Raw genomic sequence first — 21,150 nt, forward strand, 5'->3', positions numbered from 1 at the left:
TTCTGAACCTGACCAGGACTGAATCTCCCAGCTGTAGCTTTCATATATTCTGTGCTGTCTGAATGATTGTGGATGTCTGTGGATGAGTGCAGCGTTGTCTGATCCTCCTCGGAAAAGGAGGTGCATGAACTCTATTAGGCTGTGAGTTTGGGTATCCTAGATAGGTAAAGGAGAGTTTTTGTATCACAAGCTGGCAGCAACTTTAGGGCAAAGCAGCCAGCATAATGTTTTGTTAAGACTTGAAGGGCAATTTCTGCCTTCAAGAGGCCGCTTTTCTCTTGTAATCCACAGTGATTGGAAGATGTATGCTGGAGCCCCTGTTGGAGCAAGGAGGGAGTGGAATCAACCAGGTTTTCACCTGCTTGAAGACAGCCCTCCACTCCCAGTGGATGTGAGACAGCAATTGGCTTTGCTGCAGGATCATATTCTCACAAAGCTCTTTCCAGCACAGCTTTCTGTCACAGTTTGTGATCCAGCTCTGCTGACAGTTATGTCTACTTACTGCCAGCTTCTGTGTAGCTACGTGGTGCCACATGTTCTCCTGGAGTCTAAGTGGCAAAATTGATATCTAAGTGCCCCAGGCACTGATCTACTGCTGTAAAAAGATGTCACTACTGGAATAATCTTCCATCTCTGCAGATCTGTAAATCCCAAAGACAGCTGGTTCAGGATAATGACTCTGGAGAAGACCTTTGGGCTATAGGTAACATGGAGCTGTTGTCCAAAAGATGGAGCTATGTGTCAGGGACTGCTAAATACTGTTGCTGTATTGCTTGGAGCACTTCAGGCTCTACATGTGAGAAGAGCTTTAGGTACATACTAGGCATGAGACGCAAGACCAGAGAGATGGCAGAACTTGGAAGTGGGAAGGAAGATCTGTGTTTTCTCAGATCCTTCAGTGTTCCAGGTCCTTTAATGAAATAGCAAGTGGGGGGGAAGGATGGAGATATTAAATGTCTCTAACAGAGTCCCCAGAGAGAGGCTCTGAAGGATTGGGGTTAATATTGGGTGGGAGGAGAGGTTCTTTATTGCACTGGGATTTGGGCAAGGCTCAGAGTAGAAATGAGCATGTCAGCAGATTATGTGAACAGTGTCCCTGGTGCGTCCTGTGACAGACACACCTGCAACATTGCTGCTGCCAGTCCTGCCATTCCCCTTCTGCAGCCCCTGATGGTGGATCCTGCACTTTTCTGTCTGCTCTTAGGTTCTTTCTGGTTGAAACCTAGAGCAGAGCTGCAACTCCATGGTGGTGCCAGCATGGCTGGTTAAAGGATGCACCCTCCCATCTCAAGTGACATTAAGGAATGGGAAAGCCAGAAGTGGGGTTTGGCACACTGCTTCTGCTGACCTCTGCCTGTCAGCGGTGCCTGGGGAAGACTGTGCAGATGGGAGCTAAAGTTAGGCAGCAGGGAGGGTATAACTGAGGATGTCAGCAAGGCTCTGAGGAGTTTTTGTGATTTGAAAGCAGTGCTATGCTGGGAGCCCATAGCATGCTCACTTGGATTTGTTGTGGGCAGAAGCTGTTCAAATATGAACTGGGGATGAAAGGACATGCAGAAGTCTAAGCACGGGGATGACTGGTGCAATGAGGACAGTAGCCAGCTGGAGGGTGAGTTGCAAAATCAGCATTGATGGAGTTGTCCCCATGCACAGGGTAGTGTCTTTACAGTGAGGCTTGCACTGGGGCAGGTTGGGGCCTACTCCTGCAAAGGATGTGGTTCAGCTACCCTTGAGTTGGCCAGTGGCTCCTGTAACCACGTTCACTTCCATGTCATGCAAATGAAGGCAGCTGCATCTGAGTTCCTTCACTCTGCACAACAGCCCTGCATCCTGCACGTCACGTTTCACATGGCTGGTCATAAGGAAGCAGCTCTTTACCCTGTTTCATATGCTGTGCCTGCTCAAGCCTAAGCACTGAAGCAGTTTGCAGAGAAATGAGAGTCACCAGAACATCCTTTTAACAGCACAGAGGACCCTCTGCAACAGCACAAGAGGGAGCTGCTTCCAACCACATTCCAGGCAGGTAACAGGTGTGAGGAAAGGGTTCTTTTTCTCCACATGAGGAACTATCCAGCTTTCATGTTGCTTCTCAAACTACAGGATGGGGAAAGGGCAGCTGACTGCAGCTGTGATGTACTTTTTTTGCTTGCTGCAGCTTCCACAATTAATAGAAGGATTATAAATGTCTGTGTAAATAAGGCAAAAAACAGATTGCATTGCAGTTTCCCTGGGCCTGCAAAAATCCCTCTGAACAGCTCTATTAACAACACAACTTATTTTTATTAGAAAAGGCAAAATAAATACCATGAAGCTGTGACAGAGCTGTCCCTGATACCTCAGCCTCTTAGCAGTCACTGCCTATTGGGTCTTGCAGTCACCATCCCCACTGTTTGCTGTCTTTATCTTCTTCAGCTCCTTCTGCAACTCTTCTTCTGCAGCCAGGATCTCCTTTGGCTTCTGGTACTGTAGGACAGAAAAATGCCCATAGCACTCCTGTTCAGCCTCTGCTCCAAGCAAACTAACTGGAGAGAGGTTGTAAGCAGGAGGGTGTCTGTTAGCACAGCTCTTGCTGGGTGTAAACTACACAGCTGGGCCCTCTTGACAAGGGAGGTCTTTCCATTATCAACTACCTCTAATGTGGACTTGGAGAGGTGGTGCCCTCCTGGTAGGGACATCTGCCAAGATCTGGAGTGTCAGTTACAGTGCAAGTAAAACTTCCTAATTGCATGTGGTGTCTTGGCCTCCACCAACACCTCTGGAATATCCTGGCAAGCTGTGTTGTGTGTATCCCTGGTGTGCTCATTGGTCATATGCTCACACGTGTTTTATATATATAATCTCCATTTTTTTTTAAAGGCAAGAGAAATAGGAGTTGCAGTTCCTCTGTCCTCCCCTCAGAGCCCTCTTGCCCAGCTGCAGTTTAGTGGTGGATGCAGGTGCTTTTTGGCAAGGATTGGGTGTATAGCAAACAGAAGCTCAGAAGCACTCAGGATGCGCCTCCTGGCCTGTTTCCTCTGCACACCCACCCCCAGCTCCGCTGTGAGGTTTCCCTCAGAGAGGATGCGCTCTTGGTAGCTGACTTCCATGTTTAAGATGAGCACATGCTGCTCAAAAGCATGTCTGCCTCTGGATGCTCCTTGCAGCAGGTAAGCGCTCATTTTGTTAGACTCTTAACTTCCACCATGTGTCTCCTCTCTGGCACAAAGCAGCAAATGACTTTTTTAAGGCTGAGAGACCTCCAAGTGCAGCAGGACCTTGTAGTCTTTAACACTCATGCACACAGCATGAAAGCATGCTCTGAGCCAAGACAAACTTTTTGTTGCTGAGAGAGAATGCTTGCTCAGGCCAGTGGGAGGGGGGTACATGGAAAATATGGCACTATAGACCCTATTCCACTTGCAAGTCACCTTGATGAGCAAGCAGGACCCCTCTGGTGGCCTGGGCTGTCCTGGCCTGTGTCAGCATGTCCAGCATAATCTAAAACTGCCAGTGACTGTGACAGAGAAGGGGACTCAGCAGTGACCCACAGCATATCTCCCTGCTGTGCCTTGCTTCTCCATATGTAAGAATTTTAACTTCTTTGTGGACATAAAGGGAAAGGCAAAGTGGTGTTCTGTGTGGCTAAAACCTCACCGTGATGATCAGCGTGTTGTTAGTATGGGTGAAGCTCAGGGCAGCTGCATCTAGGGGGAGCTGGTATCGGTCCAGGTCAGGAATAGGGAACTTCTTGTAGTACCTACAATGCGAGAAGACAGAAATGAGAAGGATGGAGTTCCTATTCTCCTCAGCTACTTGTTATTCTGCAGGGTGTACACTTGCATCTCCACTCTGCTTGCCTTTGTTTCATGAACAAGGGTCTGCAGGGAACAGGGTCCCAACAGGGTAAAAGCAGAAGGTAATGGACCTGTCAGGATTGGCAGGAGAAACCTGTGCTATGCTGTGTGCCTGCTAGTGCCCCCAGGCTGGTGGAAACAAACCTCTAAACTGGGAATTGGAGCTGGCAAAGCCCTGAAGAGCTTTGGTATACGGGAGCAGGTTTGGTCCCTCCAAGTTGCCCTCAAGAAGTGCCAGGCATAATTAAGGACAGAGCGCTCAGCCTTGCTGAGGGATGTTCCTTATCTTTGTTCCTGCTCATTTCCTTTTATTCCCTTTAAGTTACCTGTCAAAGTCCATGTGCCTGTGACTTACTTTCCTGAGAGCTGCAAGGTTTTATTTTGTCTCCCACTTGCTCCTACTCTGTTTCCTAGATCATATCCTGCTTTGGTGACCTGGTGGCACTCAGGCATTGCCCAGGGCACAGAGCTCCAAGCGTAGATGCCAACAGCCACCTAAGCCTCTACTCTGCAGCAACTCCATGCAGCCCCCATGCTGGCTGTGCTGTTCTGCGCTCCCAGCATCCTTGCTCTGATCTCTATCCCAGTTTCCCAGTCTCTCATCCTAGGAGGGGATAGAAAGGTTTTTGCCAGCTCCCTAACCATCTTGTCTCTCCATTGACCAAACTTTGGACTTTGCTCAGTATGAAGGGGATATGTTGCTGGTAGAAATGGAGGGGTTATAAGCTGTCTATGCTGCTAAGAGTTTTCCTGATTTGGGGACTAGAACCTTGTAGACCTTCATTCTGCACTTGGCCAAGATCCTTCTCTGTTGGCATGGCTTGCCCTGCATCTGCTGCTTCCATCTAGGATTGCACGAGATGCACCAGTTGTTGGTCCTGTGTCCACCTGGAGGCATGGCTGGGTTTTTAGTCTCTGCCAGAACTGGCAGCTCTCTCCAAGGAATTGACTCATAGCTGGTACTGAGGTGCCCAGAGATGAACATGAACAGGCAGCAGTTGCTTTCATGCCATGAGGGGTTCTTCACCATTCATCGTTGTGTGTGAGGTTTGGCCTCCCTGGCTACCCTGCCCACATTGCAGTTTATTTTCCAAGTCACGGTGAAAACAGCTACAAAGGGCAAATGGCTCTCCTGGTGCAGTGGGAGGAATGTACGCAGCTTGTTACCGCAGGGCTCAAACCGTTCTGTGTTGTCACTGCTGTCGGTATTTGGAAAAGGTGGCAGACATGGATAATAAGGGAGATGTCAAAGGTTAAACAGCAGAGATTAGATGAACACAAAGACATGTTAAGGAAGTGTTAACTTCTTACCGATTAGACCAAAAAAAAAAAAAAAAAAAAAAAAACCCCACAAAAAAAAAACCTGAAAGAAAAAAAGCAGTACACAGAAAAAAAACACTGTTTCAAAAGGCCTTGGGAGTTATCAATGAAACAGCAGCATTCTGCTGCCCCAGGACTAAGGAGAAGGGAAGAAGAATGGCTTTGGCTGGCCTCAAACTAAAATCTGTGACAAGATCAAAGGAAACCAGATCTGCCTGGCCACCCCCTCCTCCTCCTAACATTACCACTGCCTCTTGCTACAATAATTGAATCAGGTTTGGCGTTTGGGGAGAAGGCTTTCTGGGTTTGTTTTTAGAGTTTAGTTTAATGGATTTATTTTACAGCAAGAGGTTTTAAGCAAATCCCACTTGAGCAGCCCTTGCCGTGGCCAGAGGGAATGAGAGTGACTGGTGGATGCGAAGAGCTCCGTCTGGGCTGGGAAGGTAGCTGATGGGAGGTAATTTCTGTTGGAGCAGGGAGATTCTCTGCCCTCGTCTCTCACCCCATGGCCAAGGGCAGTATTGCACTCTGAGCCTCGGTCCTGGCTTGAGAGCCACAGTGCGTATGTGAAGTCACCTCTATTTTTTTTCCTACTGGAAATCCACTTTTTGTCAGCCTGTAGGGAAAACTGCTACTGGTATGCTGAGAATTTATTGCTGAGCTACTCAGTAGTGACTTGGCAACCCATCCTGTTGCTTGTGCCTCTGGCTGGCGGTCAGCACGGCTCTGTTGCTCAGAGGCAGCGTGGCTGACTTCCAAGGGTTGGAGAGGCTCTGAGGTTTCCTTTCTCTCCCATAGTGATGTGCTCTTGCTGTGGATGCCCCCATGCCTTTGTTGCTATCTTGGAATTAGTTGCTGAGTGGTTCCTTGCCCTGGCCAAGACCCAGGAGAAATGATATAAGATATCCTGGAGCCTGTACTAAGTACTCCAGTGCTGGAGTCTGTCCCTGCTCCCCATTAAGGTAACTTTCAGCTTTAATTCCCAAAGCCCTTAACTTTCATCTGCAGGCCACGAGCAGCTTTCATGTCCTTCAGCTATCTCTGACACTAGTCTGTGAGTGTGTAGGCCATATGATTGTGGGACAACTCTATGTTATCCTGAGAATGGTACAAAAAACCTAAAATCAGGTAGGACACAGGTGAAGCCTTAGTGTACGTTATAACCTTACAGCAGGTGAAGTAGTTCCCACATGCACACTGCTATTAGTAGCATGGGGAGTAAATAAGCTTGCCAATAATAGCTGGGGGTTGGACTTAGACTCAAACAGTACCACTTTCCTATCCATGGGTACCCACTTGTACTTGATGAGAATCTCACTCATCTTTGCTACACAGGTCTCCCCATTCTTTTCTTGCAAATCCTTCTCTGTGGATTCAGGCCAGAAACTTACTGTATTAGAGCTGAATCTGCTTTCATAGGGCAGACCTCCCCTTCCTACTGTCAGCTTCCTCCTGCTTTTGAGCAACCAGGTGTCCCCGTGTGCAGAGTTCAAACTTCCCCTTGCCATTGTCTCTGATGTAATAAACCATTGCCTGAAAACTGTGGGTTCTGCTGTCCTGAAAGCTGTACAGTTCCCAAGGCAAAGCGAGCTCTTTGCCAACAGCACCACCTACAGTCAGCAGCAAGAAGTGGTTGAAAGAGGACAGGGTGCAGGCCGGAAAGCAACGCTGCAGTTTTTCCCCACGAACCTGATCCTCCCGGGTTCTGCAGCAATGCTGGGGAGGAAAGGCAACCAAAGGACAGGCTGCCCAAAGGACAGGCTGCCCAGCTTTTCGTACTGATGTATCTATCCCAGTCTGTAAATAGCTTTCACTGCCTGTCCAATATTCTCTCGTTTTCCTAACATTCATCCTTGCTATCTCTCCTCAACACTACTGCTCATCCTGGCCTATTTCGCTGAGGCAGTTAAGGATTTGGGGCACAGTGCATCTCATTCTCTAAGAGTGGACAGGTAATGACAAAGGTTAAAGGATGCTTAAGAGGCTTTTTTTTCCCTCCCTTCTTAGTTTTCTTTTGGCAGAATATTGTGGTGCTTTCCTTTATTAGATTGCTTGTTTTTTTTTTTCTTGCTATCATTGTCTTTTGACAATAGAGCAAGTTTTCAAAGGTGAAATCTGTCTGAGTGCTCAGAGCTTACACTGTGCTTACTGAATTCTGCAGCTCCATGCATTCTGAGATACAATGAGTAAATCAAAGTACTGTGTCTCAGGAAGAGGATGGGAAGCTCTAGTTTCAACAAGTTTGCTAAGGTATTATGTCCTTTCTCTTTGGGAATGATATTTGACAGGAAAAGAACAGACTAAACACCTTGCTACTGAACTGTGAGATAAGTTTGCAAAGTCCACTTGTTGAGCCTGAGGGGTTTTTTGCTCAGTCTGAGGCAGCTGGAAGTGGAAATTGCAGTTGGCACGTCTCTTTCTGTCTAATGTATGGCTCCTCAAAGGTAAGAGAGGACATCACCCCTCTGCCAACACCACCCTGCCCTCCGTGCCAGCCCACCCCGAGGGACTTTCAGCACTGGCAGTGCTGTTCTTACTGACTTCTTGTTTGTGGTCCGGATGACACAGCAGCGCTGCTCTTTCTCCACAGAGACACTGTAGACCTCCTTGGGGTAGGGCAGGTTACGGATCCGCCACTGGAAGCTGGTCAGGGTGTCCTTCCTCATGAAAACAGGCTACAGCAAACAAGTACCTTTAGCAAGGCCCCTCCAGCTGTCTCCTCTCTCCTCCTTGTACCCTTTTGCTTTTGATACTCCGAGAGGCTCCATATGAGGCTCTCTCTTCTTTCCCACTGGATTGTTAGGGAACAACTCGAGAAACTGCCAGAGCACCAGTTTTGAAGGGCTAGCATTTACTCAGGGCATTGCCTGCTCTGCTTGTAGGAGGCTGAAGGCATTCACCAAGGGAGTCCCACAGCAGTGTTACAGTGAAATTGGGCCTCTGCCCCACTCTGCTGCACAGAGCTGCTCTTGTGTTTCAGATCTACAGAAAAGAAAATGAGAGACTAAAACCTCTGCCCCCTATGCCGGTGGGACAGGAGGTTAAAACAGGCAGTGCTGTGTTAAGGAGCAGCTTGTTACATACTGGCTGTGTTGGCCTTCCACCATTATCACCTCACTTTCCATCCACTGATTTGTCCTTCCTTTCAGTCTACTTTTTTGGGAGCTAGCACAATAGCTGGCTACCGGAGCAATACAGTTTCTTTACTTATAGGAACTACAAATCTCCTGAAGACCTCAAAAGAACCTAAACTATGCCCTCTTTCTCCCCAGACCTTTGGGATGCTTTGTAGCAGAGTGCTGGGCAGGTTAAGGCTGTCTCTTTGGGCAGTGAGTGACCTACAGACTACTGCTGTAAGCACAAGGCTAGGTAGATAGTTTTAGGTGCAGTGGTGCCTACAGACCCTTACATACATTAGAGCTGCTTTCCTTTATGAGCTCTGATTCCAGTGGTCCCAGCAGAGGTGAAATTGGGTCTCCCACTTCAACCTGCCACTTGCCAGTGCCTCCGAGGGTGTTCTTCTCTCGCCACCTTCTACCTGTAGAAGGGAGAAGAGATTTTGTTATTCTGTTTTATATGAAGAACTCCAGCAAATTACCACCAAAGCTGCCCAGTACCTTAAATTGAAATGATGATAAGGCTTTTTCCTTAATTTCAATCATTTCCACTTTGGTATAAGTGGATCAGTTAGTTGGACTATTCCTGAATCCAAGAATTGTGCACTAACTGCCTCTTCTTTGCTATTTGATACTGAAGCCATAGTAGGTTCACAACAGATGCCATGCCACAATTGTGGTTTTGGATAAGATCTGTAACCAACGCCTTGTCTGTCTGTGGCCACAAAAGCCACCAAAAAGCATGTTTCACCCCAGCACATGCCACAGCCCGTGTCTGGCTGTGCGAGCTGGCAATCCCGTTCAGTGCAATTATGTCTGTTGTCAGTGACAAGCAGTCTGGGAGTGATCTTGGGCTGAAGCAAGGTTTGCTCAAGGAACTGATAAAACCCTGGACCTAATCAACCATAGCTATGTCCCTTCAGAAGGGAATGGGAGCTCCAGGAACAATTCATTCTGGAATATTTAGGAACGCTTCCTTCCTACCCAGACAGTGCCTTCCACCACTCCAGCCTGCAAACACTGACCTACCAGCCCACTTACTCACTAACTGGCTGGTCTTCATGTCGTACTCTTCAGCCATCTCCTTCCCATCCTCAAACTGGTAGTGGATCTTCCGCTTCCCTAGAAGCAAGGCAGGGCTGAGAGTCGATAGGAATAGGCTTACCCCTGGCTGCAGGGCCCCATCCCCTCGCCTGGGACCGCACCCCCTCTCTCGGGACCTCGTTTCCTTGTACGAGGGCAGCAGCACAGGGCCGCATCCCTACGTTTGCAGACCCGTTTCCTCCCTTAGGGCCCAGGCCGCCCTTTCTTCCCGCAGGGCCTCCCCAAAACGCCCCGGATGGGAGAAAAGGGGAAGGCGGGGCCCCATCCCGGCTCGCCGCTTCCGTTACCGTCCTGCACCAGCGCGGTCTTGCTGGTGGCCCGCAGCCTCTCCAGCCAGCTCGGCACCGCCATGGCGGCCGGGGCCCGTCGCCACGGCAACGCGACCACTTCCGCCGCCGACCGGAAGTGCCTTTCGGCCTCTGCCGGCGACCCGTAGGTGAACGCGGCCTACCGCGGCGCCTGGGCCCGGTGCCGGGCTCGGGTCCCCTCCTTTCCTTTCCCTTCTCTCCCCTTCCCTTCCCTTCCCCGCGCGCCTTCTGTCAGCCCTCGGGGACCTCAGGGGATCGCTTCCAGCCCCGGAGCTCGGCTCCCCAGCAACAACGAACCAACAAAGGCTGTAAGCAACAGGTGCAAAGCTTAAGTCGTTCTGATTGCGCGCAGCCGTTCTAAGCGTCTTTCTCCTTTCTTAGTGCTGTTCAGCTGCAGCCTAACATCTCCCCAGGGGAGCGAGGTGCAGCCCAGCCTATGGAACCGCGAGGGATTGTCAAAGCCTTTCCCAAGAGGAAGAAGGTGAGGGATGACTCAGGGAAAAGCGTCCCTCCAAAGATCCCAAAAGAAGGAACGGTGCAGCCCGAGGGTAAGTCCCTGTGCCCATGGTGTGGGATGTAAGGGCAGTATCCCTTGCTGGCTTGCTGGCTGGAGGCTCTGTACCCCTAAAGGCTTCTTCTGGCCCCCGAGTGCATTTTCTGTAGAGGTGTGGCTGGCTTGCTTCAGTGTGTCCAGCCGTGGTCTGAGATATGGAGCCCAGCAGCTTCAGGATGCTGTTTCTCTGTCACTGACCTCCTGCCCCTCTGCTTTTCCTCAGCGGAGTGGCTGAAACCAGTCGCTGCCTACGTGTTGCAAGCTGGCATTGGCCAAGCTAGGGCAGAGATCTTCCACAAGCAGATTGTCCAGAATGGGGGGTTTGTACACAGCCGTCTCTGCTCGGAGGTGACACACGTCATTGTAGCTGAAGATATGGACTGTGATCGGGCCTTCCGGCTCCTCAGATTAGCCAAGCTGCCTTCCAGGTTGCAGCTGGTGAAGGCATCCTGGCTCAGTGATTGCATTAGAGATCAGAAGCTGCTGAATACTGCTGGCTACAGTGTCTTTATCCCTCGGAGGTAGGCAAATGCCATGCTGTTTTCCCTCCCTATAGTGCCTCAATCCTAAATTGAATTGCACTAAAATTTGACCTCTGCTCGCAATCTCAGACTGCATCTCTTCACAGCTCCCTTGGGCATGGCCCAAAATCCTTTTTTGCTGTACGGATAGTGAAATTTAGTGATTTTGTGACTGGTTGCCATTCTGTATGGTAGCAGAAGTTGGAGCAGAGCCCAGAGTGTTAGTAGGAGTCCCTTTGCTTATTGCTGGTGATAAAGGCACTTCTTAATCCATCAATGATAGAATGGTTTTCTTATTTTTATTTTTTTTAGAAATACTGGGGATTAGATGTTGTTTCTTACTGCAGATGAAGAGCAGAGAGAGAATTGACAACTAGGCATAAGAAGAAATAAGGAGAGGAACAGCAGCAACCACAGCTTAGGGTCATAGTGTTTTGGTGGAAGTGTAGAAGTGTTTAAGACTGAGGTAGATTGGAGTGGAAGTTGCAGGTCAGTGGAATGGATTGAAACTGGGGGATTGAGCCAAAGCCAGAATAATCTGGGAGTAAAATTCACATCGTTTGTTTCATTCCAAAATATGCATAGAGGCTTTTTGGACAAAAATCTTGGAGCTGATAAGGTGTCTGATCCATGGCAGGTACCGGGAAGAGGGAGAACAGCAGCAGCAGCAGCTCCTGGGCAGTGAAGAAATCCAGTCCTCAACAGAGGAGAGTGCAGCAGAAGCAAATGTTAAAGCACAGCTGGGGGATTCCTCACAGCAAAACCTGGGCAGCCTTGCACAGCAGCAACCATCCAAGGTGAGGCTTCCCACACAGGCTCTGCTTCTTGTGGACAGGTTCTGTGTACTACTTTTGGTAAGAGCTTTTCTGCAGGGCTATGATGCCGGATTTTCTGAGGGATGTTGTTGGGATGTTCCAGTGGGTTGGTGCTGGCAGACTTGGGCTGTAGATGTGGCTACTGCTTCTCTTGATCACTTTGGGTGTTTTAAGTAGAAAAACAGTCCTTAAATTCCCATCCCTATCAGAATATTTCTAGCTGAAGCAGTCCAGGTGCTCCTATCAGGCCAAGGCTCGCTCCAGTGATCGTGTTTCCCCTGCCTCTTTTTGAGGAGTATCCCCTGGCTTAGAACATCTCCCTTTCAGGAAGCACTGACATTTCATCCTGTGTTCCTGCCTGAGCCACACTGACACATTCTCTGCTTCTTGGCAAGAATTCTGTTCAGACACTTGTGCAGTGGATCAGATTGCTACTAGAATTATTGTGATGGTGTGCTTAAAATATCTGTGTTGAGGTATTGGTAGCCTCTGCTGTGAGTCAGCTTCTCCAGGTCTGCCATCAGCTTTGTCGTCTTTTCCTGCATTTCTGCCCAAGTTTGCTGAACTCTTTTCTGTGTTGGCATTATCCAAATCTATCTGCAGCAAAGTTACCCCAGACCTCTTAGAACAGCAACTGCCTTGTAGTGCTGGTAGCTGATGCTGTGTTTGCTAACTTGGTCCCAGATCGTAGGTGCTGAATTTGTTTTATGAAACAATTACTCCCTAGTTGGCATCCCACCAAGGACATCTTTGTTTTAGGCTTTCCTTTCTCATGAACACATGCGTGGGGGATCTTTTCTCCCCACATTTACTGTCTAGTATGAGAGAGTTGGCTACTGCTTCTTAACTGTATCACCTTTGCAATTAGCCTATCTTTGCCATTTATTGTAACTCTAGTGGCAGTCATTAATAACAAATCTCACACTTAAGAACAAGAAAGGGACTTCTGTACTGTTATGGATCCTGTGGCAACTGTCCTGTTTTCTTCTCGTGTTTACTTTGGGTGGTCAGACAGCTGCTAGAGTCTGTGGGAAGCCTTGCTGCCTTTTTTTCTTTTAAATCCCCTCAAGCAATGATACTTCCTGTTAGTCTGCGTGCAGAAACAGTATCCGTAGGCACCTGAGCAAATTCCCTTGGTCCAAGCGTAGGGCTGTGTGGGGTTGAGAGGAGAACCCACTGGTTATGCCTTAAAGACAGTACCTAACACTTCTTAAAAATGATACCAACAGAGAAGCCGAAACTGAAATCTTAATGTGGAAGTGGTATCCATTTAAGCACTGAATATTTTTTAGCATGGATGGATGCTATTCTCTAGGCAACAAGCAGTGTGCCAGTATATCATACGGAATGGGGACTGCTCTGAGAATTCAGGGCTTAGTGTCAACTCAGCAGAAATCCTGTTGCCAGTCGGGTTGTAGCAACTGCCTTGTGATTGGCAGCAAGTTGCTGTAGTTTTCTGCAAGGTAGCAAGTGTTGCCAGTTATTCACTTATGGAACCCTGTTACTGTTTCCTCCCTGTCAAGTGAAGTATTGCCTCAGCTGCCAGGCTCGAGCTGCCTTTTTGGGACAGACAAACCCAGCACAGCCCATTCTCGCCCAGCTCTGCAAGCCACCTGCTGTAGGAACATGGAGTAACTTAGAAGCTCACAAGGCTGTTGGTTTTGTATGCACAGTTGTAAAAAGTTCATCAGCTTTTTTGGCAAAGCACAGAGATTCTGGGGTTTATGTACTGTTTCACCTATGTGACACTGCTGGCTGAGAGAATGGGAATTGCATGCTCCAGCTGTAGTGTTGTTTACATTGTGCTGGATAACATGCTCCTTAAATGCTTTTAAGGGGCTTACTAAGCGATCTGAACACTCTGAGGCTTTGCTGCGCTTAGAGGGAACTTTGTCTTCGGGGAGTTGCATACAGAGTTTCAGAGCAAATAAAACTACTTCAGTCTATCAAATCCTTAGTCTGACCCAATTTTCAGAGTTATAAAACAAGATTACAAAAGGGAAAGCACAGGAGCATCCTGCCTCTTCTGCCTAATGGCTTCAGCTCTGTATCTTGCAGGGACTTTGTTTGCAGGCCTCCCTAGCCAGCAGGACCAGGTTGTAAAGATGTGGCTCTGCCTTAGGCTGATGCTCTGCAGAAACTCGTAATGGGACTTGTGTGCAGTGTGTAAGTTCAGAACAAATCCCAATCAGCCCTGTTCCTTTCAGGTTTGCTTCCATGGTACAGGAACTCATATATCTCTGTGGACTCCTGTGTTTATATATAAGGAGAGAGGGGGACTCAAATGAGCAAAGCAGTCTTCAAAGCCTCTGTTCAGCTTCCTCCTTCTATTCCTTTTGTTCATTACCTGAAGCCAGGGGTCATTGTTTCTTAAGTCCACACAGAGGCATCCTAATGCTGAGAGTATCAGCAAATGTATACATTGGTTCTTTCTTCTGTCACTGAGGAATGTGGAGTCCTTTGTGGCATTCCTTCCTTCCCCTTTTCTCTTGCAGATAGCCATGGGGAAAATGGGGGGGTTGTAATTTAGTACCCTGTTAAGATTTTGTCTGTAAGGTGAAAACAGAGTACAGGGCATATCTCCTGTGATCTGCATCGTGGGGTGGAAGGCAGAGAGACTGAATGTGAGAGATGTGCCTATACAAACACCAGTTCAATAATAAGTTTCCCAGTGGAAGTGTGTGTGTTCTTGGGTTTTATCTGAACAGCAAGCTCTGTTCTCCTGTGCTTTGTGAGATGTGCATGTATTTTCAAGGAGTGCCTGGGTAGCTTAGAACATTTAGAGCTGTGTATGCATATAACTAACAACTTCCTGAGATAGCAATTTGAGCACTGCATACCCTGGAGGTTGGTTAGTGCTCTGACTTCCTACTCCCAAGAGCAGGCTGTGCTAACGGGACATATGTGAGGCATGCACTTATTCTCACATGACTGCTTTTCTACCTCTCCCTAAAGAAAGTCTATGATGATGAAGACAGCGAAGGAGAAGATGCTAGTGTCACTCAGGGAGATCTGGAAGCACTGATTTCTGGCCACTATCCTGTGAAATTGTCAGAGGAGACCAGTGACAGCTCTTTCACAGTGGCCCAGCCTGTCAGCAAGTGGGTTTGTGCACAGTCCTCCAACAGCAAGAAAGAGAATCACAACCAGTGCATCACAGAGAAGCTGGAAGTGCTGGCAAAAGCCTATTCTGTCCAGGGGGACAAGTGGAGAGCTCTGGGCTATGCTAAAGCCATCAATGCACTCAAAAGCTACCACAAACCAGTCACCTCCTACCAGGTAAAACACTTCTCCAGAGTAGTGAAACAGAGAGATGGACTCTGCATCCCGTCTCTTTTATAAGGCAGATCTGTTCCTGTTTCTGTGTGAAATAGCTTATCTTCATGCCTTGGGAATTGTGTTGTAAGTTGTTGTCTAGTGAGTTGGATTCATTGACCGCTGGTAAAAAAGTGGAGTCAGAGCCTCTACCCCATATTCAACTCAGAGCTTCTTAGTGTAGGATCTGAGCACCCATGAGATAAACGCCTTCCCTAGGTTCAATGCAGGACCATTTTCTTTCCTCTTAAACCTCAGCAATGGGCTAACATTGGAGATAACATATAAAACTAGTTGAATCTGCGGCTGGTTGACTGTGGCAGCCCAGCTGTTCAGTGTGGTAGTGTTTCAGTCCTGTTGTGCATGCTTGTCTTTTTTCACTTGGCATTGAACCTGTGTAAGCCAGATCTGAAGATGAGCAGCTCACAGAACTAATCCTGCCTCTTACCAATCACTGATCTGGTTGGGTTCTGAATGGTAACAGCCCCGCAGCTTGTGTGTGGCCTATGTCACCTCTGGTTTCTTTTTAGGAAGCCTGTAAAATTCCTGGGATCGGGAAGCGAATGGCAGAGAAGATCCTGGAGATCTTGGAGAGTGGACATCTGCGCAAGCTGGATCACATCAGTGAGAGTGTGCCTGTGCTGGAGCTGTTTTCCAACATCTGGGGAGCAGGAGTCAAGACAGCTCAGATGTGGTACCAGCAGGTAAGTTTAGTGCTTTATACGGTGGTTCTCAGGCTGTGATTTGAGGACTGCTTCTGAGAGCAACAGGGGAATTACTTTAACAAATAGTTTCCAATTACCAGTATCTACAGATGGGATTAAAATCTGCGTTTATGGGAGTAATTGTGAGGCTGGGTCCTGGTGTGGGTGTATTTGGGGAGAATGGAGTGCAGGCAGCCAAGACTGAGTTTGGTCGTGGGATAGACAACAAAGATGTGCGATAGGAAGAATGGAGGAGGACACGTACTGTCTCTTCTGTTACCATCACTGCTTGGAGGCTCATCTCCCACTGCTCACTGCAGTGACACTGTTAGGAACCAGCCTTGAGCCAGGATGTCTTGGTTGTCAGTTCCCAATCCAGTCACTGCCCTGTTGTCCTGGCTGACTCCTATAGCTGTTAGAGCAGCCATCCACATTGGTGTAAAATAAGTGAAAACATGAGCCTCTCCAGCCCACTGGATAAGTTCCTTCTTAGAAGGAGTTTGTTTCCTGAGCATAGATCAAGTGAAGCCTGCCTTCCTGTAGTGTTTGGTTTGTGAATGGCTTCTTTGCTGTCTAAAAATATGCCTGTGTTTACACCATAGGCTTTCCTTTACCTGCACCACTTAATTTAATTCAAGCTGTAAAGAGCACAGTTGTCTTAAGAATAGCACCCTTCTTCAGGTTTAGTTAAGATTTGAAGTCAGTGTGGGGTGGAGATTAGAAGTATGTGCGAGGATTGCCTAAATATCTTCTTTCCAGTAATGAGGCTGTAATTTCTACGTGCAATTTCAGAAACTGTGACTAGCCTGGTCTTGAGACAGGTTAAATACAATCTCCCCTGGTCCTAGTGGAAAGCATTTGAAGAGTGAGGTCTCAGCAGAGATGATGTGTTCTGCACTAGGGGTTCCGGACGCTGGATGATATCCGCACAAAGGCATCTCTCACCAGCCAGCAAGCTGTGGGCCTGAAGCACTATGAGGATTTCCTGGAGCGCATGCCTCGGGAGGAAGCTGCAGAAATAGAGCAGACTGTGAGTAGCCTCTGAGCCCTTGGAGTGGAGGACCTGCTGGGATCTGACAGGAAGTTGCAGGCTGTGGAAATGTCCCTCTGTTACAGCTGAGTTCTTCAGCAACCTCTCTGAGCTGTGTCAGTGCTTGGATGACTGCTTTTGGGCATAAGCCCACCAAGTACTTACTTTAGCCTGTAAAAAGGATCAGTTTGAGTGCTTGGCAAGAAGGAGGATACTTCATAGCTGTCAGTTCCTCACAGTGCTTTGAAAAAGGCTACATGTGGCATGATGGCTTCTAGCTCCCCTTTCCTGCCTCTCATCTTTTCTGGTATCTGCTTTTGGCCAAGGTCCTGAACTGATTCCCTGATGCTACTTCTCCAAAGGAGTCCATGAGCATTCTGTGAGCTGGTTGTTGTTGACAGACCTTGGATATCCTTGGTAGAAGCAAAGGGGATCCAGGTGCAGAAGGGTGTTGCTCGCTCTAGTAAGCCATTGCACTCCAGGACCGTGGGGTGCTAAGCCAGTGTACCCTAATGTGAGCAAAGAGGCTGGGGCTCCATCATTGCTATCCCTGTGCTCTCTGATCACCATGGAGGCAGCAAGCAGCGTGACCCTGTCACTCGGCCACAGGGCCTGGCCACAAAGAATACACTCCTGCCAGGCTCCTGCTGGGGTGTCAGTCCCATATGCCGGATTAGCCATTTTGGTTGTGAGTGGTCCTTTTCCCAGGCAGGCTGGTTTGAGGAGCTGGCTCTTGGGGCTGGGCCTATTGTTATCTTGATGGGATTACTGTGCTCCCCTCCATACACGGGCACACACCTCTGATCCAGGCCAGGGAGAGAGAATAAGGGATTAGTCACTGTCTGTGCTGCCTGTCACAGTGAGAGCTGATGAGCTTTTAGGCTTTTGGGTGGGGTTGGGAGTTTTCTAGAAATCTTCATTTAAAGTCAGAAGGGGGGCAAGGACACCAGAGGAGGGCTTGCTCCGCATGAGAAAGGCTTGTGGCTTCTTGAAGCACCTCTGGGGCAAAGGTTAATGGGTTTATCTCTTGCTAATGAAGGATGATCCCCAAGAGTGACAAGGGGCTGTGGGCATGGACACTACCTTCCTGAACCTCAGCCCCTGTGATGGCCTCGTCACTGGGAATTGCTGAGCCCCTAATTATTTGCTGCCAACAGGGTGATTGGCACAATCAGACCAAGAATACTTCTGTCCAAGGACATGGGAGCCTTTCTTAAGCATTTAATGAATGAAGCCATCAGAACTGGCACTGTCCACACGGAGTGAGAGCTGGGATCCAGCCTGGAGGTGGCTGCATTAGTGGTATCTCTGATGATGCTGCCTCCTTAACACTGCCGTATCTTCCAAATTGTCCCAAGCCAGCAGCAGCCTGACCTCCCCCAAGAGCTGTTGCCAGTGTCCAACTTGTGGCAGCAGCCTAGTAGATCATTGTGTTGTATGGCAGTGGGCTGGGCATTTGCAGGACTGTGTGAAAGCCACCCCAGCACACGCGGCTTCTGACAGCAGGTCAGTCTTCTCCTTGGGGCAGTTTGCCATGCCTGCCAAGTGTCAGCTCTGTACAGAGACCCTGGAGCTGCAGGACTGGCTGAGGCAGGTGCAAGATCATTTGCTGTCTGGACAGAGAGGGCATTAAGAGAGTGGTCTGTGACTCTTCTTCCCTCTTTCCCCCTCTGTTCTTGAAGGTCAGACAAGCAGCCCTGGCCCTGAAGCCTGGGCTCGTGTGTGTGGCATGTGGCTCCTACCGTCGGGGGAAGGCCACCTGCGGAGATGTGGACGTGCTGGTCACTCACCCGGATGGTCAGTCTCACCGTGGGCTGTTCAGCAAGCTGCTTGACAACCTCCACGAGAGTGGTAAGAGGGCTGGGGGCTGGCACATGGTGCTCGAAGCTGTTCTTAGCAGAGCCAAGCCAAGGAGGGACTGAGGTCAGAGCTACACGTGAATAGCATTCATTGAAGGGCAGGTGATGGCTCCTCCTGTCTTGGGAGGCTGTCAGGGCTGAGGCTGTGTTACTGTAGGGACCCTGCAGCACACTGAGAAACCTCAGCTGCTGCCTGGACTGTGGAAAGTTCAGAATGGGGATTCCAGGTCTGCTGCTCAGTCCCCCTCTGCCTGCTCCCTCTCCTCAGGCTTCCTTACAGATGACCTGGTGAGTCAGGAGGACAACGGTGAGCAGAAGAAGTATCTGGGGGTGTGCCGCCTTCCTGGGCCAGCCCGTCGTCACCGACGTCTGGACATCATCGTGGTTCCTTACAGTGAGTTTGCCTGCGCCCTGCTCTACTTCACCGGCTCGGCCCACTTCAACCGCTCCATGCGTGCCCTGGCCAAGACCAAGGACATGAGCCTCTCAGAGCACGCCCTCAGCATGGCTGTGGTGCGAGGCCCTGGTGGTGTCAAGGTGGCATCTGGCCATGCTCTGCCCACCCCGACCGAGAGAGATGTCTTCACTCAGCTGGGGCTGCCTTACCGAGAGCCGTCGGAACGGGACTGGTGATGCCGGTTGTCGCCCAGCACTCTGAGCTGTGCTGCTGTTTTGAGGGGTGCTGGCTTCTCCAGTGCTGTTCTGTGGTGACTGTGAGCTGGGTACGTATCGCAGTAAACTGACTTCTTGCAAACTGCGGCCCTACTGCTAGCAGAGCTTTGTTGCTTCACCCAGCAGAGGGCGTGGGCTGGAAGGGCTTCCCGGTGTCACACATCTGCCAGTGCCCGGTTCACAGGCAGCCCGTGGCTGAGAACACTCACTGACTGCACATCAGCTCACTGCCCATCAGCTAACCTTGGCCTGGCTCTCCCTAGGGAAGCTCCAGAAGGCTGGCTTGGAGAGTGTTATGACAAAAGCCCTCCTGGTGCTTGGGAAGTGGAGAAGAGGGATGCATCTTCCTCTCTGTGTGAGCACAGGTGCCCCATAATCTCTGTCCTGAGCTGTGTAGGAAGGCAACAGAGGTCTGGCCTAGCCTGGAAACGAGCCCCTTTTCTCTGTTTGCTGCTGCTGGCATCTACTGTTGTGAGAACTACAAAGGTCTCCCTGTGCTGCTGCTATGTCCTCCCTCTGTCTGACTTGTGTTGTCCAGTGGGTCTCATTGCACAGTGCCAAGTAGCTTCCCCTGGAGCCAGGTGAGCCCTGAGGAATATGTAAAAACCCAGTGTGGTCCATCTACATGTTCTCAGTCCATCATGTGCTGACCATTCTGCAGTGCAGAGTGCTGTGATCCTCCTGGCCTGGACACAAGGGCTCCTTTCCCCTCTGTGCAGGAAAGAAATGGCCCCTTGGGCTTCAGGGTGACTGTGCTCAGGATTGTAATGGTGCTGAATGAAACCTGGTAAGGCTGTGTGTTTGCATGCAAGGCATGGAAGCAGAGAGAAACACAGATAAATCAGTGTTAATCTGGGCAAAGCAGAGCTTTCCCATTTTTTGTGTGTGATGACCAGGAAGTCATCTGGTCTGTATTGATCAGAGCCAGTGTTGTGTGTTCATGTACAGGTGTGCTAACCCCTTCTATTCCAAGGGAGTGAGTTTTGTTTCTCAGGAAACCTCAACTATTTTTATATTCTGGAGATGAATTTTGCAGAGGCTTTCAGTGCTCTGCAGCATCAGCTGCTGGTGAGGCCAGGGTGTTCCTGCCTCAGTCTCTGGGGCTGGTCTGGCCTTACACTCCCTTATCTTGTAGGGGACCTGCCACCCCGACTCTTCATTTTGCTGCTTCTTGTCACATGCAGGGATGAGCTGTGTTTGCTGCCAGGGCAGCCACTAGGGCATCAAATCTGGCTGCTGTGGCTGCTGGCGACCTGCAGTGAGGCCTGGGTATTTGCTGGGGAGGACTCAATCCAGGCAGTGTCCTTGGTCAGCCCAGCCCTTCTACAGCACGCCTGGTGGAAATGAATGTCTTCTGGCATGTATTGGTGCTTTGAAACATGAAGTGTAATAAATCCCTTATCTCTTTTTCATCCAGCTCTGGGTGCCACAGTGAGCTGTTCCTTGTGGGACTGGGGCTGCCCCTCTCACCAGAGTCACATGCTGGGGACAACGCTACAGGTGGGGGAGATGCAGTATTGCTGTCCCCTATCTCTTTCCCCTTTGTCCTTTCCTCTGGGACCACAATTCACTCTGTGGTGCAAAATGGGTGCTGCAGCAGCCCTGCAAAGCTCTGATCTGGCTGTGTGTGCTTTTACAAAGGGGGAAGGCTGGGGCTGCTCTCTGGGTAGTGCGACTTCCTTGGGGACATGAAGAACTCCTGCCAGCCCCCTGCACTGTGAGGGAAGGGTCTTCTGTGTGTCCCTCTCCTCCCATCCCTCAGCTCCCCACCCAGGAGCTCTGGAGAGGGCAGAGAGCCCTCCCGTGGCCGGCAGCAGCCGCAGCTGCGTGGTCCAAGGATGGGGCCATTTCCCTTGCAGATGCAGCACGATGGCCCTGCCAGTCGCCAGGAGTGATGCTTCTGGGTTCCAAAGGCTCCCACTTACCCCTTGTGCTGGGCCAGACAGAGCAGCACCAGTGACTGGATCTTGCTGCCTGCCATGAGTGCTGGACTGGGCAGA

General features: G+C 49.6%; 1 protein-coding gene across 3 annotated transcripts; it reads left to right on the top strand.

The window, feature by feature from the left end:
• Positions 1-489: 489 nt before the first annotated feature.
• On the top strand, positions 490-20,566 carry POLL (DNA polymerase lambda). 3 transcript variants are annotated; one of them, XM_090145392.1, is made up of 10 exons: positions 490-2,019; positions 2,857-3,146; positions 10,063-10,229; positions 10,458-10,755; positions 11,393-11,552; positions 14,526-14,849; positions 15,416-15,589; positions 16,491-16,619; positions 18,302-18,470; positions 18,747-20,566. In XM_090145392.1, exons 2-10 carry the CDS (start codon positions 3,085-3,087, stop codon positions 19,109-19,111), a joined length of 1,848 nt encoding a protein of 615 aa, XP_090001518.1. In that variant the 5' UTR covers positions 490-2,019; positions 2,857-3,084; the 3' UTR covers positions 19,112-20,566. The 3 variants fall into 3 exon arrangements, with proteins under 3 accessions (XP_090001518.1, XP_090001516.1, XP_031453493.2); XM_090145390.1 differs by lacking the exons at positions 490-2,019; positions 2,857-3,146 and adding an exon at positions 8,791-9,805; XM_031597633.2 differs by lacking the exons at positions 490-2,019; positions 2,857-3,146 and adding an exon at positions 8,792-9,989.
• Positions 20,567-21,150: the final 584 nt, after the last annotated feature.

This window comes from Phasianus colchicus, chromosome 8, assembly GCF_987193195.1.
Source record: "Phasianus colchicus chromosome 8, bPhaCol1.hap1.1, whole genome shotgun sequence".
In the NCBI taxonomy this organism is placed as follows: Eukaryota; Metazoa; Chordata; class Aves; order Galliformes; family Phasianidae; genus Phasianus; species Phasianus colchicus.

Coding starts and splice junctions, on each gene's coding strand:
- POLL (XM_090145390.1), top strand. CDS start 9,609: ATGGGAGAAAAGGGGAAGGCGGGGCCCCATCCCGGCTCGCCGCTTCCG. Junction 11,553..14,525: donor CACAGCAGCAACCATCCAAG/GTGAGGCTTCCC, acceptor CTCTCCCTAAAG/AAAGTCTATGATGATGAAGA. Junction 15,590..16,490: donor CTCAGATGTGGTACCAGCAG/GTAAGTTTAGTG, acceptor GTTCTGCACTAG/GGGTTCCGGACGCTGGATGA.